General features: G+C 40.4%; 2 protein-coding genes across 2 annotated transcripts in view; one reads left to right on the top strand and one right to left on the bottom strand.

The window, feature by feature from the left end:
* LOC139130859 (sulfotransferase 1C4-like) overlaps positions 1 to 13,668 on the bottom strand; it is a 29,233-nt gene extending 15,565 nt beyond the window's left edge. The window contains exon 1 of the mRNA XM_070696656.1: positions 13,535 to 13,668. The gene's annotated coding sequence lies outside the window, so the exon portion shown is untranslated. The remainder of the gene's footprint in view (positions 1 to 13,534) is intronic.
* Positions 1 to 18,310, top strand: part of LOC139130594 (adhesion G protein-coupled receptor L4-like) — a 52,993-nt gene that overhangs the window by 3,242 nt on the left and 31,441 nt on the right. Inside the window, exons 4-15 of the mRNA XM_070696342.1 lie at positions 479 to 675; positions 1,254 to 1,416; positions 1,871 to 2,098; positions 8,530 to 8,649; positions 9,163 to 9,279; positions 9,600 to 9,712; positions 12,855 to 13,067; positions 13,164 to 13,235; positions 13,551 to 13,713; positions 15,128 to 15,280; positions 17,312 to 17,429; positions 17,835 to 17,952. Of these exons, the coding sequence (XP_070552443.1) occupies positions 479 to 675; positions 1,254 to 1,416; positions 1,871 to 2,098; positions 8,530 to 8,649; positions 9,163 to 9,279; positions 9,600 to 9,712; positions 12,855 to 13,067; positions 13,164 to 13,235; positions 13,551 to 13,713; positions 15,128 to 15,280; positions 17,312 to 17,429; positions 17,835 to 17,952 (1,775 nt within the window). The remainder of the gene's footprint in view (positions 1 to 478; positions 676 to 1,253; positions 1,417 to 1,870; positions 2,099 to 8,529; positions 8,650 to 9,162; positions 9,280 to 9,599; positions 9,713 to 12,854; positions 13,068 to 13,163; positions 13,236 to 13,550; positions 13,714 to 15,127; positions 15,281 to 17,311; positions 17,430 to 17,834; positions 17,953 to 18,310) is intronic.

An 18,310-nucleotide genomic window follows, 5' to 3' on the forward strand; every position in this document is an offset into this window, starting at 1 on the left:
AATTATTGATTAAACATGTAAACGAATATAACTTTACTTTGTCCGTTCAAGGAATGTTGAATAAGTCACGCATTTTGGCTCTTTGGGCTTCCCGGTTTACTTTTCTTAGCGTGCAAACGAAATGTTTCAAATTTTGCCAAACTTTCAGTAAAATTAGATGAAGAAATCGCAACCCACACAAAACGAGGAACACATTTTTTACTATTTGTCGTGTCACTTAGGAATCTATGCGGTGCGTTTTAAGGTGTAATGAAATTAGACAGCACGACATCATACTCAGAAATGAACAAATTAACGAAGGCAATCAATTCTTCTATCCTTTTCTATCTTTTAAATAATCATGGCTGAAACTTTTACTCTGCAAAATGTCTCTTCATCGGAAATACAACTTTTTGTTTAATACCGAAGTGTTGTATTCTCTTGTTTCTTGTAACATTGACAAATAATGGAATTGCTTGCATGTGTACTAAATCATAAGGTTTATGCAGCGGCATCGAGTTGGTGGCCTATAATGACTCAGTAGGTAGAATCGAGAGCCCGTATTACCCCGACTACTATCCAACCAACGCTTCCTGTGATTGGCTGATAACAACCGGCGTGGGAAACAAAGTGGACATCCGGGTTCTCTCTATGGATCTTTCAATTTCCTCTAGCTGCGAAGGGGACTTCCTGGCGGTGAGTCACAATGGTTTTCCATTTCCTTTCGCTGAAAGATTTTTACAACAATAACCAGAGGTGAATTTTGCACGTCCATAAATAAATAATGCGGCAATTCAAAACATATACAGGTGTCCCCTTTGTTTCCATCTACAATTGTTGTTAAAAACCAGTTGTGTTTTGTCGCCGAGCAACAGCTGCATGAATCTCAAAATGTAACCCGGTCATGTAGAATACCTCGTTAGATTCGCGCAGATACGATCTTTTCTATAATTCTTCCACAGTAAAGCAGTTTATAATTACTTCGTCGACGCCTGTACAAATTTGTAGACCTAGTGTTCGTATCTGTTGGCTAAATAGTCATATGAAGAAAATTCGCCTTCGATATTTACTAATATCAGAGGAAAGATATATTGCGAGTAGTCATCGCATCTTTACAACACATTTTTAAAACGCTGAAATTCACATTACTTATTATGGTGTATCAAAAAAGATGGACTTCAGTAGACAATAACCTTTACAATCGTTTTCTAAACTCCATTGCTATCAAAACAGCGACAGATTCTGAATTATGACCAATAAATTTCGATTGTCAGGTGTACAATGGTAGAAACAGCAGCGGCAATGCCACCCAGCTATATTGTGGCAACGATACCACATCGTCAAGTTCAACGCTTCCGCTGATGTACCTTGTCTTCAAATCCGATAATACGACAAATGAAACACGTACAGGCTTCGCTCTGGAATACTCCTCCTCAGGTGAAAATAAATTCTGTGTGATCTGTTTTCAAGTTCGGTGAAAACTTTACATTTTTATGTCGTCACCTTCAGAAACAAGCTGTTTTATAGTTTCATATTTCTTGGACTAGTGTCGATTCCACAACGTTAAATTGTCGGCCACGTAGTTTATTGTTACCATAGTAACAAACGATGATGTAAAACCAGAAACATTATGAACATTTTAGTGAATTTATTTTGGTGATCTACGTTAGACACTGGACGAAACATTGACAAATCCGCAGTCATCCAAACAGTCGCTGATGACGTCAGTAAATTGTGCTAACCATTATAGGCTTTGTGGGTCTTTTGTGGTACAAATTCGTGAAAATTAGAGTTCAACATGGTATTTAATATCAATCATGAACAAAGTGATCTTGAATAAAATGAGCCAACATTTCATCACTCCAATGTAATTTCGTTTATCTCTGTATAGCTTTCATTCCGTGTGAATACGAACCCTGCTTGAACAACGCTACGTGTACAAACCAGCATCTAGACTTCACATGTACCTGCATGCCTGGCTTCGTTGGTGTGCTCTGTGAGATAGATGTCGACGAGTGTGAAAATTACCCATGTAAGAATGGTGCTGTATGCTTGGATGGCGTTAACGCATATTCCTGTCTCTGCGTCCCTGGTTACTCCGGAAACGATTGTGAAATAGGTGAGCCAAGTTACGCAAATGCATTAACAGCAATTTATATTTTGTATTTAGACCAATCATTTTTACATATTATTCTATTTTATGAATTATGAACAATATGATTTATATTTATATTATACATATTTTGTATCGGACCAATCAAACAGGAGGGTTGAACATGCTGTATGTGGCAGTGTTCTCCAAGGGGGTAGGTGAGCCGGCCCTCTCAGGCTAAGTGATTTTGATGGCCCCTCTATTCGTTCTGCCGCCCCTGTTTATTTTGTCTACACCCTGTAGATTTTGGGACCTGAAAACATACTCAAGGTATTTCTTGATCAAGATTTAGATCGTGTCGATCATCCGCTAGTGACTTGCCAGTGACTTGCTAGTGACTTGCCCGGTACAATAATGTGGTAGAGTGAAGCGTTTAAACTTCCTATAATCGTAGCTGAACCGCAGCTGGACAGACACACGAGACAGATCGAAACGTCCATATCGGTGTACAGTGCATGAATAGGATGCATTAACCCTGTAGCTTCCGTAACAAAAAGTGTGACCACGCATTTTGAAGAGCATGCAAAACATGTCGCTAATAAAGTAATAGAACCACAAAATGCTTAAAACAACGTCTGATGTACGTTGGGAAATCGTCGCGAGAACAAGTTTGGTGTACGTGCTGCGCAATGTACTGCATTCGTATCGTATTAAACAACAACTAGATGACGAATGGCCGTCTCTTCGAACGGGGTATGGAGAGCAGCGATGTCAATTTTCAGTCACATAAATTTCAGCTTATCGATAAAAAATTGCTGAGGAATCAACAAACAAAGTTCACATTGTATGAATTCAAAAATATACCTATGTCAAGTGTTTACGAGTCGGTTGACGAAACCTCAATGGACGCTCTAAACAATGACATTGAGTTTGCTCTTCAAACTTCCAAATGCCGCGACGTTCTACCGATTGCAAAAATTCGTAATTTTCTCCATAATCTCATTTAATTCAAAACTTTTGGCGTTTCTATCATTCAGTATAACATACTAATCGTCTTTTGTTTGTATGGCATTCGCACACAACTTCATGTACCTTCAAGAGACTCCTATCACTTCGGCCGATTCAGTAACAAGATATAAGAAGTTACAAAAGTAAGGAATTTTATCTCCTGCAAACGTTCATACAGCGTATCTCCTGCAAACGTTCATACAGCGCCAAACAACTTGAGGGAGGCTTTGGCGGGAAATCCCTTTGTGTTTTCTGGTCACATGTCGGGTTATGGCGGTCATCGCTACAAGTATTCTACAGTGACGGGGTACTACGCGCCGTGTATGCGCCGGATTATCGGAGTGTACGAGTGTACGTTGTGCTTTACTTCGCGCTTGTCGAGCATTGGCATCATTTTAATTTTTTTTTAAAGTTTTAGCTGTGGTCGAAGTGTCGACAGAGTGGCATCAAACCAGGACATGGGAATCATTATGTGTGAATCTTTCTACATACTTCTCCCCACACGGCTTGTTCAAGTTGTTGCTGTGCTTACAGCCCATTACAGGTCCCCAATGTCGGTTGTTGCTGTTTTTACAGCTTTTTCATTTTCCACTTTGGTGGAATGTCAGCTGCTCTCGTAGCGCTGTTGTTTTCTTTCCCACATTGTTGGGTTCAGCTGTGTTATTCAGCTTGTTTTTTCCCTCAGTTGTAGGGCCCCTTCATTGTTGGGACCGGCTGGGCATGCAACTATGACATTTTGGCTGCGGAAGGGGTGGATGTATTTTCAGGGCAGCGTCCCTGAGTGGATTCTCCATGCCTTGGATCTTGCTACCACTCAACCAGAGCTTTTCTTTTCCTCATCACCTGTAGTCGTGCACATGTCCAATTGAGGGAGCGTTGCAATTTCAGTTTTCTGTCTTAGATTTGCAGTAGTTTAGCATGTGACCAGCTGTCGTAAGTTTGGAACGGTTTGGTTTATTGTAAACTATTCAGTGGAAGTCAGGTAATTTCCTTTTGCTGCCTAGTTTTCTTTTCCTTGCTCATAGCCATGGCTCGAAGCAAAAAGGTAGCACAAAAGCAGGCAGCCAGCTCCAGTGCCTCAAGTAAAAGAGCAGTTACAGGTATGGTTCCTGCCAATGGTAGTTGTCTTCAGCAGCAGACAGTTTAACAGCATCATTGTCATCAGCTTCTACAACAGTGGCAAGGGCTTCAACTCAGCTTGAGATCTTCACAGTCAAAACAGCCTACTTGAGATACCACAGCATCAACAACAGGCATATCTGCAGAACACTATCCATAACACAGTCCTTTTAATCAAAAGGCAGATGTAGAGTCACGCTGACATCACTCCATGTAGGTAACAATTACCTTATCCACAAATGGGGCTAAAGTAAGTATATAATACCTGTTTTCACCTACAGGCAAAAACAGTTTGTTAAGGCAAATGACGTTTGCACTTCTTTTGGAGCATTCATATGCTGTCAGTCTAAGGGATTCTACGCGAAATAATTTCTGTCAGTTCAAATTTATGAGAGCAATAGTAGTAGAGATATCATAAATTCGCGGTGAACTTCATGTCCCCGAGAGACTTGTCGCCCAACATTGGGTTACAACTAGTGTGCTTTTTCATTACCATTACTAGTTATGTGTTCAAGATCAGCCAGTTCACATTTGTCAAGATTGTACTTCATAAAGTTTGCTTGCTGTACATTTCATTGCTGTGGTCGAACTTTTGCTGCAACAAAGTGGCGTCAGACTGAGTCATGCGAATTATGTTTGGCAGCCTTGCTTATTGCTTCCCATTAAGCTGGATTTTGCTGGGCTCACAGCCCATTACAGGTTCTCAATGTGGGGTGTTGCTGTGTTTACAGCATTTTCACTTTTTCCCTTTCTGGAATTTAGTGTGTTTTTCAGCTGGGTTTTCCCCTCATGGTTGGATTCGGCTGTGCTGATCCAATATGTAGGGTGTTGCTGTGGGTACAGCGTCTTCCCTTTGTGGAATTTGTTTCCCAGCTGTGTTTTTCCCCCACATTGTTGGATCGGCTGGGTCAGCAGCAGTGTCATTTTATCCGCTTGTCATATGTGGGAGGTAGTGTCAGCATGTTACTGCCCGGGCTCCTTTAATGGTTTTCCCATGTTTGATTCTGTCTGCCACTCAACCTATTAGCTATGTAATAGGTATAATGCAACCACATTATTGAGACTGTCGAATTCTTTTTCTGCCTAGTTCTCCCTTTGTTTTCACCAACAGGCATGGCTCATAGAAAAAAAAAACTGTACAAAAAGAAGAAGGCAGCTAACATCATTGCCGCTCAGCATATTCAAATCCTGCATCAGCACTAGGGCTACAGGCTACAAGGCAACAACTACAACAACATCAACTTTACAAAATGGACATATTTTAGTGTTTTCAGTTATTCTTTAGGATATATAAGTTTATCCTCTCTAGATCAATATGAAGCTGTATTATTGTTCATAAGACTTCAAAGTTATAGTAATGGCTCATCTATCTTGCTATGTCTTGCACATATATTTACAAAGGCAAGCCTTCCAATAACCAATCAGAGGTTTCAGATGTTTGGAATCTACTTGCCAGTTGAAGACCCAGTTTTAGTACAGCAACTGTGCGCCGTGCGTGGTACAGAGTCAAATGTTGTAAGCCAGCTTCCCCTTTCAAGTAGAGTCAATTTAACGGGAAATCAGCTGTGTTTTCTGGTTTGCCAGTGTGACAATTTGTTAACCTTCCTTTATCAATATGAGTGCATTACTGCTACTTTAAAAACAGGCTCTCCAGCAATCATCCAGAGGTTCTGGACGTATGAAGTCTACTTGCCTAAATGGTCGTTGGGTACAATCAGTTAAGTTGTGAAACAAGTATATATATAGGTCATCAGTTTAAGGCCAAGTTTAGCATAGTAACTGTTCGCAGGGGCTGCAGTAAGTTGTGCCATTCTGGCTTATTATCTGATGTCCCGAAAAATGTTCAAGTGTCAACATATAAGGAGCAAGTATGCTTTGTAGGGTGGGGAGGAAGCTGGTTAGAAATATGTTTATAAAGTTCAGGAAGCTTTTAGGTTCACACTATGCGCTTCCTCCAGACTAGCAGATTCCATTTCACATTGCTAACAATGTTTTTTGCTATCTTTGCATTCCACGCATTGTGATTCCATATGATTGACTAGGCTTTTTCAGAGAGAATTTTTCCCTCCAAAAGGGTTTTTTAATCTCTGTTTTTTAGAGCAAGTCTCTCTTTGGTTTGTGTTTAGCCACAGTAGGAAATACAGTTACTCAATTCGAGTTTTGTTCCTTGTTTCCCAAGGTAGTAGGACAAAGAGGGGGGTCAACAAGACTCGTTTGTAGATAAAGTACAAAACGTAGTTTACAGACTTTACAATTGTTACGGGTTTACCTCTATTGCTGCAATAAAACAGAGGGTAGTAGCGTAGCCAAGCACAGTATATAAGTAGGATGGCTAAGCTATTGCTAGTTAGACACTGGTGCTGTGCCAGTATAAATTTTGCATACATCTGTGAAACATGCATGAGTCACAGTTCATTTGCCAGTTTCTCAACACGGCACGGGTCAACGTAGCAATCAAGACAAGTCACTGTTCGCAGGGGCTGCAGTGACGTGGACTTTCTTCTTGTGGGGCCGACACAAGGTGTGTCTTGTGGCGTGTTTGGGCCCCACAAGATTGGGGCAAGATTAAATGAGTTACCTATGTAGGTGAATTCTTTGTTAGACTGTTAATTGGTCACCCATTTGTGGCCCACTTTATGTATTTCACAGTTAGCAGCATGTTAATCATTGTAAGGAAATTTGTTTGTGTGTCAGTTATTGGTCACCAATTTTGTGGCCTAATTGATGTATCTCATCTTTGCAACTTTAATTTTATCACAAGTGTAAGTAGGTTAGTTATTGTAAGGTCACACGTTTTGTATTATGCTTGCGTGTCATCAATTAGTGGCCTGTTTGATGTATTTTACAGTTACAGTTTCTCATTAAATGGTCACCCATTTGGTGGCCCATTTCTCCCACAAAGACATGAGTTGGGTATTCCTTAATTTTGCTGGTGTTGTAGTTGGCCGGGGCACGGCATCACTACCAGTGATGTGGGGCCTTGTCCAGCATTGACAGCGTTTGCAGGGGATAAAAGAAGTTACAAAAGTAAGGAATTTTATCTCCTGCAAACGTTCATACAGCGCCGCCTGTGGCGGGGGTCAAGAGGTCATCGTGTGGGCTTGTACCATCCTCTTTTGGCCTGAGACGTCCTCCAGGCAAGACTGCCATTTCGGCAGCTGGACCTTATCTGAACTTTAACAACGCCCTCCTCCTCCCCTTTCCACCACATTTTACCATATATGGATTGTGTTTGGGCCCCACAAGATTGGGGCAAGATTAAATGAGTTACCTATGTAGGTGAATTCTTTGTTAGACTGTTAATTGGTCACCCATTTTGTGGCCCACTTTATGTATTTCACAGTTAGCAGCATGTTAATCATTGTAAGGAAATTTGTTTGTGTGTCAGTTTATTGGTCACCAATTTTGTGGCCTAATTGATGTATCTCATCTTTGCAACTTTAATTTTATCACAAGTGTAAGTAGGTTAGTTATTGTAAGGTCACACGTTTTGTATTATGCTTGCGTGTCATCAATTAGTGGCCTGTTTGATGTATTTTACAGTTACAGTTTCTCATTAAATGGTCACCATTTGGTGGCCCATTTCTCCCACAAAGACATGAGTTGGGTATTCCTTAATTTTGCTGGTGTTGTAGCTGGCCGGGGCACGGCATCACTACCAGTGATGTGGGGCCTTGTCCAGCATTGACAGCGTTTGCAGTAGATATAATAAAACTATGTATTCATGTTAAAAATGGTTGACTTGTGATCTAGTTTCTCTGGAAATTCCGCATGAATTAGCAGGAACGGTAGATGATATCATTCATTTAGTCCTTACATGGTATTGAATGACTTCACAAGCCAAAAGATTAAATTATTGGTCGTGTCACTTTTTAAACGCTGGTAGTCAAGTTCTAAACTTTGCATGAGCGAACTTTTGGCTTTTTTCTCATTACATTTTGACATAGCGCCTCAGGGATTCACTTCAAATTTTTGAGCACAGGTATATTTATCATTTTGCTTCTGTCAATATGTAGGCGCTCTTTTTGTTCACATGATAATATATATATTGTAAGAGGTTAAAATAAACTGACCATAATAAGTTGCATGATTTATTGCCATCACCATAAGCTACCCCAAAAAGTATCTATGTGACGTGCAATTATTGGAGTCTGTGTTTTTCCTTAAAATATACTCAAATCATATGTAAATGAGTAATGCAATTTAGTCCGCCCCTCCATCTCCCCAGTGTGTTTAATCCGCGGAAGACGTTGTGCAGACCTATACTTAGTGGCATTACCAGATAAAGAAAAATGCCATTTTGTTTTACCCTGACTGTTGTCTCATTTCAGATATAGATGAGTGTGCTGTGGACCCCCCACCCTGTGAAAACAATGGTACATGCATCGATGAAATCAATGGCTTCTCCTGCCATTGCACTGCAGATTACAAGGGGCCAACTTGTAGTACATGTGAGTGATCCGTATTTGATTGTTATGCCTTTCCTCCGATATGAATAGTGCCGTCCTTGATACATTATCAGTAACGATAAACATATAACGGCACCAACGCATTATTCATGACTTTCATCGTTGCCTGTGGGGCGGACTGTAAACCATGGAATTGCTGACGTAAAGTGTGTCCTTCGAATTCAACTTGGTAAACATATGCATGCGATTACGCAAGTGGGGAAGGGTGGGAAAATACGGAAGGAAATAATCTTAGAGAGAACAATCAGCAATCCCTTCTAAGGTTGTTTGATAAACACGCTGATATCTCGACTTATCATCCATCCTTTCGCACTTCAATGATATTTATCTATCATGTACATATTTATATCTATACTTGGTAAATGAAACTCCATGTTGCAAGTTATGTTGCAATTTGCCTATTACAGAACTGTACACATTGCTTCCACAAGGTTGATTTGGAAGAAAATTTACCCCTTACTTTTGACATCTCATTTTTCGCTGTTCCGTTTCCAGTATCCAGTATTCCCATGTGTCTGGCTGAAATCGATGACATCCAAGGAAGTGGTATCTTTTGGAATCAGACCGACGGCGACGAGATGGGCATTGAACCCTGTCCACCGGGAATTCTCGGTGAGTTCACCGTGACTCGAGGATCGATCCCAAGGCTGGCCCCAGTGAAACAGGCCGCACTACCACTTTCTAGTGCACGCAAATTTGTATTATTGGTGACATATTGTTACAAAATATTAAACAACATCATTCGTTACCAACTGCGATTACGAAACTGGCTTTTGATTTAGAAATGAGAGTGGAACACCGAAAGTGTCGAATTTGAAAGTTGAATGGTTAAAAAGACTCATTCGAGATATTATTACGAAAGGTAATAGCACAATCTTTCAACCATGATGAAACAATTCATGTCGAACAAAGTCCTTCTGGTATCCAATCAGGTCATGCAATTAGATTCTGCAGCCTCATCAGCTGGACACCTCCTATAGCAGAATGGGACTACCCTGACTTGACCAATTGCGTTAGTCCAGAATTCGCTCAGTTGCGAGACAAGGTGAGCCCTATTTTAACAGATCTAGGTATACCACATTTCAAATTTGAGATGTACCAGCAAGAATTTGAAATGTACCGGCCAGAGTAATGAACTTTACCCAACTGTTATCGTGGTCTATTTAGATTGGAGACGTATACTGGCCAGAAGGCATGCGCTAAAAGGGTGTCACAGACAATTGAAGCAATTATCTGTTAGCTTTGCACAGACAGTCACGGGATAGATATTGCTTTCCGTACAGTTGCCTATATAGTGATGTACCGGATATGGACATGTTTTGGACAGATCTCAAATTGACTGTACCAGGTTCCATTAATAAGTTTGCAATAAACACCGCTGTCTTTTTTTTTCAAATACGATGATTCAGACTGGTATGTAGGCTGGCCTATGGCCATGGGAGATCACAACGATCTCACATTAATGTCTTCATCGGGGCAATTCTGCACGTGCACATCACACAACAGCAAGAAGCATAATCAAAAAAGAAACCGCAGCTATTTTCAGATTCAATGTTGTCTTTAGTCATCCTGAAGCAACGTAGCGTTATAATCATTTATGCTTAGCTTTACTATTTGTACACTTTTCTTAGAGCGTGGCACTGTATCAGCTATATCCATGATTAGAATTGTAAATATGCAACAAATTGTTCATCCAAGGCTAAAACTTTCTTCCTGTCTCCGAAAACACGAATTCACTCGTTGTGCAATCGACTAGACTCCAAGGGGGCAGATGTTGTTTGCCGTCGGAGGCAAAAGTAGCTGATAATTGGCATTCAGTATCGTCTATTTACAAAAGTGGGGAAAGCTGCGATTGTCAAACTGAAGAAGTTTGTCCCCGGTTCTTAAAGTTGTGTTCAGTTAATCAATTTGTTTAGAGATAAAGTTGATAAAAAGATTACTTCTTGCGAGATACAAGACGTACGTTTTGGATAGCCATAACGTTCCTCCTTGGTAGGACTGTAGCATTATCAACTTATGGAGAGTTTCTAGGTAGCCATAGTCTCGTTCACACCAACAACGATGTAATGTTACCGTAGAATTAGGTAGTATGCGCCTCGAAAGGGAAGGATTTAAACTTCTGCTCAAACTTTCCTCAATGAAACTTTTAGTCATTCTCTTACCAAATTAAGGATAAAAATCAGGGCCACCTTGCAAAATTTGGTACTCGAGAACCAAATCACCTGATATTTACCGATATTTAAGATTCAAAATGGCCGCGAAATCTCTGTGTTAACTTTATGCGCTAAACTCAATATTCGAATTAGGATAAACTGAGACAGTTATAATTTTGTCTTACTCCAAGAGCTTTAAAATAAGCCCCCCCCCCTTCACAAGCGGTATACACGAAAAGTATTTACAGTATTCGAGAGTCCAAATATTTGTCCCCTGGGCGCATCAAGCGCTACCTTAATGGAAACCGATAAGTTTTGTGCAGTGTAAACACAGACCATAAGTATAGGCATGAATCTACTATGGTAGGTTCATAGTCCGGACTAGTCCATGGTTTTGAAATGGCTAGCAAATTATATCAGTTTGAGTTTACCTGCCGCGCGTAGCATGGTAACGTTTACCCTGTGACGCTCCGATTGTCACATATTTAAGCCCCTATGGAGGAAAAGGATATCAAAAATACCCATTTCTAGGGGTAACAGACCAAGCATTGTTTGCAAACTCTGGTGCGCTGAATGGCATGATGGCTAGTCATTATGTCATCGTCAATTATACACTACTACACTCATGGAGGTAGATCACTCGATCGTTGTCTCATACTCTCATTCGATTAACACCATGTCGAAACGTGTACTATCTGGTCAATCTATCTCTCTACCCTTACCTTTAAAATGAAGTACCAGCAAGGTTTACGACGGACACAAGAGCTGTCAACCTAGGCACGTCCTACCAAATTGGTTCCTGCAGTCACACAGAGGGGTGTGTTCTACTTGACAGTGCTGCAGGCTTATCTCATAGCTTACTACAGTGAGATACGTGAGTCACTTGGTCCAGCAGAAGCGAGGGCGGGGGGGGGGGGGGCGCGTTAACACGTTGTTCGGCGATCTTGTCGAATCGTGTTATTTCACCGTTCACCGCTGCATGTAATTTGAAAGTTAGTTATTGCAATGGAGATGGGAGTTTAATATCAATTACCTATCGTTTTCCAATCCTTTCCAAATACGTTTGTGCCGATTGTGATGGATTATGAACAGCGGTATGGCCTGGCTTCAATATTAAATCAGTGGCGCTGAGGAGATCGAGCTTCTTTCACAAAATCAAATAAAAGGCTATGGCAATCATTATAGTGATAAAACAGGTTGCCAACGGGGTCGTCCTCATCGAATCATGTTGATTTCAAATGGACACATCTTTAAATAAACTTTGAAAGTTCATAATTTCAGGCAAAATGCTGCACGTTAATGATGAGAGTATAGACAGCTTATCTCTCTTAACACATACGTGCGCAGAGAATACTTTTTGTGTTGTATATATCCACCAAGGCTTCACAGTTGTTCGCTGTTACAACTGATGCATATGTATAGGATAAAGCCCGAGTACGAGGGCTCTTCTGGTATATAAAGTCCAACCCAACGATAAAATGTCGAGGCCGCAGGCCGAGACATTTTATCGTAGGGTTGGACTTTATATACCAGAAGAGCCCGAGTACGAGGGTTTTATTAAAAACTATCGCCCCTAACTGATATATTTTCGTTTTCAATGTGTTTACGTCAACCGTCCCCTTTGTCAATGTAACATGTTTAGGATATGAATTAAAACTTTTATTTGTGAAATAGCCTTCCAATGTAATGGAACATCCTGTAAATGCCCTAGGCCACATCATATAAATGCCCAAGGGCACAGCAGATTTTGAGTTGCAGCTGGTTTCCACTGTGTTACCAAATTTGAATAGTAAAACGTACCAGATGTCTACAGAATATGACATGTTCACTTTTGATTGGACAGTACTTTACTACGGCGCTGTCATTCGTTTCTGGAATTTGGTGACCAAGGCTTTATGAGTAAATAAAACACCCTGAATTGAGCACTCTGATTGGTCAATCAACAGTAGATAGTTTTTAAAGTTTAACTAAACACATTCGCGTCCATTCATTTGAACCTGACCTTGGAGTTGTCTGTGTCTCTATCTTATACAGGTGGAAAGTCTCGAGACAAGTAATGACACCGCAGACAATTTGCTGAAAGTGACCAGCCTCCTCAGAAGTATCACCATGGTTACTGATGACGAACCTCACGGATTAGTAAAGCAACTTTATCCCGGTGACTTGCTGATTTCCGTGGATGCAATGCGAACTATTGCTTTAACTGCCCGGGGCACAAATTTCCTGAATACAACCATTCTGTCTCAGGTTGGTAGACAATACGAAAATTTTGTACAGAGATTGAATCAGATCAACAAGTAGATCTCTCCAATTGTTAATACTGTTTTCTTTTACACTTTAAAGGCATTCGTCGACAGTGTTAGCAATTGCCTTGACCCAACTACTTACATCACATGGAAGAATATGAATGATGAGGTAGGTATATTGTATCCTGCGTACCGTGGCTGTGTATTCCGGACGTTTAACGACCTCCCACCACACGGGAACACACAGCACGGTACGCAGGGCTAGGTACAATTGGTTCGTTGCTTTTCGCGTTGACTCGTCCCCTGGTTTTCATAGACACAAATCTGTTGCGATTAGGAGCCGTCGATGGAGATTGAAAGCGTGTCTGGTCCCTTTGCCTAACAACCTTATGTTTGCAGTAAGATTCTGCTAAGCTACTAACGGTACGTGTGTTTTATGAGTAGAATTTGATTGCATTCCATACTTACTTGATCTCCGCCTTAGAATCTTGTCGCGCGAAGTGTAACAACTATGGTAAACTGCACCGAACTTCTAGCCGAGGCAGTCGCCAGCAACAGGGCCAGGGAAATGAGACGTGAACGCAGCCGTCGAGATGTTACAGCTAAAATTAGAACAGATCGTGTTTCAGTCGGTACGACAAATCTTGGTAAGAGGGCAATTACATAACTTTTGACGTACCAGTATATATGATTTGAATAATGTACCTGCAGCCACCATCTACTGTGTGCGAATTTGGCACTGTCTGTTAACGATGTCAATACTGTTAAATCGCTTACATAAATTTGCCCAAGGATCGGACCATTCAATCCTGGGAGTTGAGGGTGGTCACAATCAGATCGTGAATATTTTTTTTACAATTGTAAATTTTTTTAATTTTTTTTCCAAGCAATCATGATATACTTTTTTTCAAAATAAACTGTCAGATTTATAATTTTTTTGCATTCTGATTTTATTTGTTTTATTTTGCAAACTAGTCTTAAGATATTTTTCCGTAACGTTTTGCTTTGAATTTTTTTTTCTGTTTTTGACCATCCCCTACCCAAGATCTTATGGTCCGTCCTTAAAAGTAACCAAGCGTCACGCGTGACCGAGAGCTAAATATAGGAAAATGCTTATCCATATCACAGAAAAAATTAGACCACAGAAGTATGAGATAAATATTTTGTGAAACAATGTGTATCAATGGCATACGAAAATGATATCGATCAGTGTGACACACGACCATTATTGTGTATTCGGTCAACACTGCAAATAACGCAAAAGGGTATACCAATGATATGCTCTGTGATGTTGAATGGAGCAAGATAATGTGCTGGTATTGTCGGTATTTTAGCAGTTTTAGTTTCTTTGTTGTCGTAGAACGTATTAAAGCAACTACTACAACCATACACTCTACTGTTCTACCGTGCAACCCTATGCAATCCTTAGAGGCGCCCTTCTTTAATCCTTTCTTCTCGCATGAGTGGAGACGTGAAATTCGCGTTAACACCGGCATTTTTTTTTTCAAAACTTTTCTTCTCCATTGAATTTTTTTTGAATCAAATAAACTTATTGTTAGATTAATTATATAGTAAAGTGAGGAAAGGCCTGCAAAGGGGTATGTTTCTATCAGCTTTATCTCTGAGCAAACTGAATAGCTGGATAGAACCTTCAAAAGTGAACAATGCACTTACATCACGTAAACAGTGAATGTCAACAAAGAAGTAATACGAGAACCAAGGATTGAGTACTGCCGCTTTAATTCTCTGTAGCCAAGCCCCTCTCTCTGTCCCTGTCACTGTCTCTCTGTCTCTCTGTTTCTCTCTCTCCCCGGTTCGTTACCATGTTAGTCTGCTATATATGGAAATATGCTGACGTGTAGCATACGATCTCGATAATAAGTCTATGATAAAAGGTTAATGTCCTTTTCCAGGTTACTCGTTCATTTGGAGCTGTTTGTTTGCAGCTTAGAAAACGATTATGATAATGAAAAGTTGAGACTGAACAATTGATATCACGCAAACGCATGAGGATCGCTGAAATTAGAATGAAAATAATTGTGTTTTTCCCCTAATATAAAGACTTCAGCGTGTTTATCATGGAGATGGAAAACTCTTCGACTGACAGCATTCAAGCACCGATGGAAGATCTCATCTACGGTGGCAGTACTAGTGGACATACGGGTATCACGATTCCGCTCCAGCAGCTACACCTTGAATCCATACTCCGAGAAGGTGAGGAACAAATTAAGTAACCTGAGCGCGTCATATGGTCGTGTATTATGAAGGGCAGTTTTCGCGAATTACATTTCAAGAAAGACGCAGCTAGCAATTGACAAGATATCATTGTATTATCTATCTCTGAACTGTGACATTATCAATATTCTGCAAGCCTCGAGGCTGTAAAAAAACCGATAGACAGGGAACAGTTATACTGCGGCCAGAAAACGAGGCATGATGGTAAATACATTCTTTCATAATATACCGGATAGAATAAAATCTTCATCGACCATGAGCACAGATTTTTTACCTCTTGCAATGTCGTAATTGTCGTATATGTCGTAATTCAATGAGAAATATGGAAGGAACGCGACTCTATACCTGTCGAGTAACGACGTAAAACTGGACTTGTTTGTTGAATACGGAACCGTGGTTAGGCTTGACGGCCCGACCGCTGATTCATTACAGTACCCCTCAAACTTTGAATGAGAGAGTGGGTCCGTTAGTCTAGCTGTGAATGACCCTGAGAGTCTATCTCTGCCCATGAATCCCTGCCTTTCTTAGTGTCTCTGTCTCCCTGAGATTAGTCTTTTTCGTACAGTATTGTGGCTATGTCGGATACCGATGCCGTAAAGAACGCAATACGATGACATACAATACTCTGATTTTTACAGACATTAGAAAAGATACATAAGTATAAATTATCACTTGCCCGTACGCGGCATGCTTCAATTCTATTGTCTCAAGCCCACACAATGAGTTAAAATGATAATAACTGCGCAATATTACAAGTGATTGAAATACAATAGAACAAGGAGGCAGTATGCAGAATATACCACCATGAGAAGGATAAGTTAACGGGTAGGTTTTTTAATGTGCAAACGAGTTCGGCCATGTTGTTGATTCCGTGCTGGTATTTCGTGGCGCCAGTATTGTTATAGTCCAAAGTGAATGGGGTTACGCTTCAGTGGTCCAATGCCACAATAATATATCGAGAGCGTGAAATATTAATTTTTGAGGATTATTACATGTACATATTTGATATTATAGCGAGGATAATTCCAGAGGCATAGGTCAACTAACGCTTCCAATCTGTTGATGAATAAACGGTTGAAGCATATAGAGATCTCCGAGTCAAGTAAAAGAGTGTCTATCAATAGAAGCGAGGCTATGGTTGATGTCAGTAAACTTGCTTTATCATTTCAATCTTTCCTACAGTAAACCTCTTAATTCGTCATTATTTGTCGGTGTGGTTTATGTCAGTATGTAAACGTCAGTATTTTATGATGACGGCATAAGATCACACGAAAATTCACGCAGTAAGGGTACCAGACTTCATGACGTCGGAACTATCTACTTTAACTACAAAAAATTAAAAATGAAAGCATAAATTTTTCTAATTTAGAGCATATTTCACGATCTGTTGCTGTGGCATTGACTGACAATTTTTACTTTTCAAATGAAAAAGAAATCCGAACACTAATATCTTTGTCTGGCCTTTCACTGTCGGACTGTAAAATGATACAGTGCAACTCAGTTGTGTGCTTTGTTTGTAGTTTTATTTCAGTCCCGGTTTATGGTATTCGCCAATTAGCCAATTAGGCCAATTAGGCCCAGTGATTAAATTCTTTGTCTTGCGTCCCCGAGCACGTTGTTGATTTCATTAACAAAAAAAACACACAAACAATGCAATTAAAAGAGGACTAAATTTACCGTTCATCTTTTCTTCCTACAAATTCGTGTGTTCAAACCATGATGTCACACTGTAATTACGGAGGTAGAAAACTTTCAGTGCTCTGATTCTTCAATGGGCACCAATATTATGTGAAAACGGTAAAATGACGGTGTAAAATGGGTGCTTTCCACTTCAAATTGAAAATAAAGACTTAAATTACAAGTACTCTAGCCACAAATTGACAGAACGTTCCCTGGTGCGACTCTTTTAGAGGTTGAGCGATTCCTTGAACACCTCACCACGAAGCCCACACCACTGATTTCTGTACTTCAGGATACTGATACCACGTACTCGTTTCTCTATTCTTTCAGACGGCTTTGTCGGTATTTTTGCCGCCAAATTTTCGACTCTTGGAGATTTGTTTTCGTTGTTCAACAACACCGATGACGTAATGATGTCGACTGAGGAGCTCCCGCATGATAGTGCCGGGTAAGCATGGATCTGATTCTGAGTTCACAATCGTCTGTAATTTCATTAGTGATATGTTCAGCCACCGTCCCTCCGCCCATCTTTTTGTCAGAGTTTGCGTTTTGTTGGCACAAAGATTTTTTGCGTATGACCCGATAATGGTACCATTGTGCTCACGAATTGATTTTTTCGTCAATAAACATGAAGCCAAGCATAGACACTAAGATCTGTGTCTGTGATCTAAATTGAAAAAAAAATGTACTTTTATTAAACTCGTCCAAAACAACTTGCAGTACCTTCTGTAATTGTATTTGCACTAGCATATTCAAGCCACCACAAGATCTAGATACATGTATTACCGAGAGTAAAATTGAAATGTTCACAGTAGGCCTATTTTGCTTGATGACGAATTTTCTCTTATACCAGCATTGTGCAAACTGACTACGTCAACTCGGATGTCATGTCTGCGGCGGTGCTTGGCGTTGACTTACCAGAACATCAACGTCTAGCCCGCCCTGTTGTTATCGTTTTCGAGCACAATACGGTGAGTTGTTCTGACATTGTTTTACGTTGTTTGTTCGTTTGTCTTGTAGAATTTGAAGTCTGGGGACATTAGACCGTGGAGGTGATACCTCCATGAATAGCCTTACCATTCCCTCGCCCCCCCCCCCCCGCTGTGTATACAACTGAGATGTCCATTGACTGATCACCATGCATGCGTGCAAACTACCGCATAGATCTGTCTTCAGATACTCTAACTAATTCCATGAGATACTCTAACGATAGCTCAACAGTTTCTAGTTAGTTGCATTGCCAACTCGTTGTGCTTCCACTGTTAGAATATGATCACTCGACGTTAGGCCTAATGTGAACCAGCTACCTGTTAGCTGAGCAGTGAACGG

This window comes from Ptychodera flava, chromosome 4 (assembly GCF_041260155.1).
Source record: "Ptychodera flava strain L36383 chromosome 4, AS_Pfla_20210202, whole genome shotgun sequence".
In the NCBI taxonomy this organism is placed as follows: Eukaryota; Metazoa; Hemichordata; class Enteropneusta; family Ptychoderidae; genus Ptychodera; species Ptychodera flava.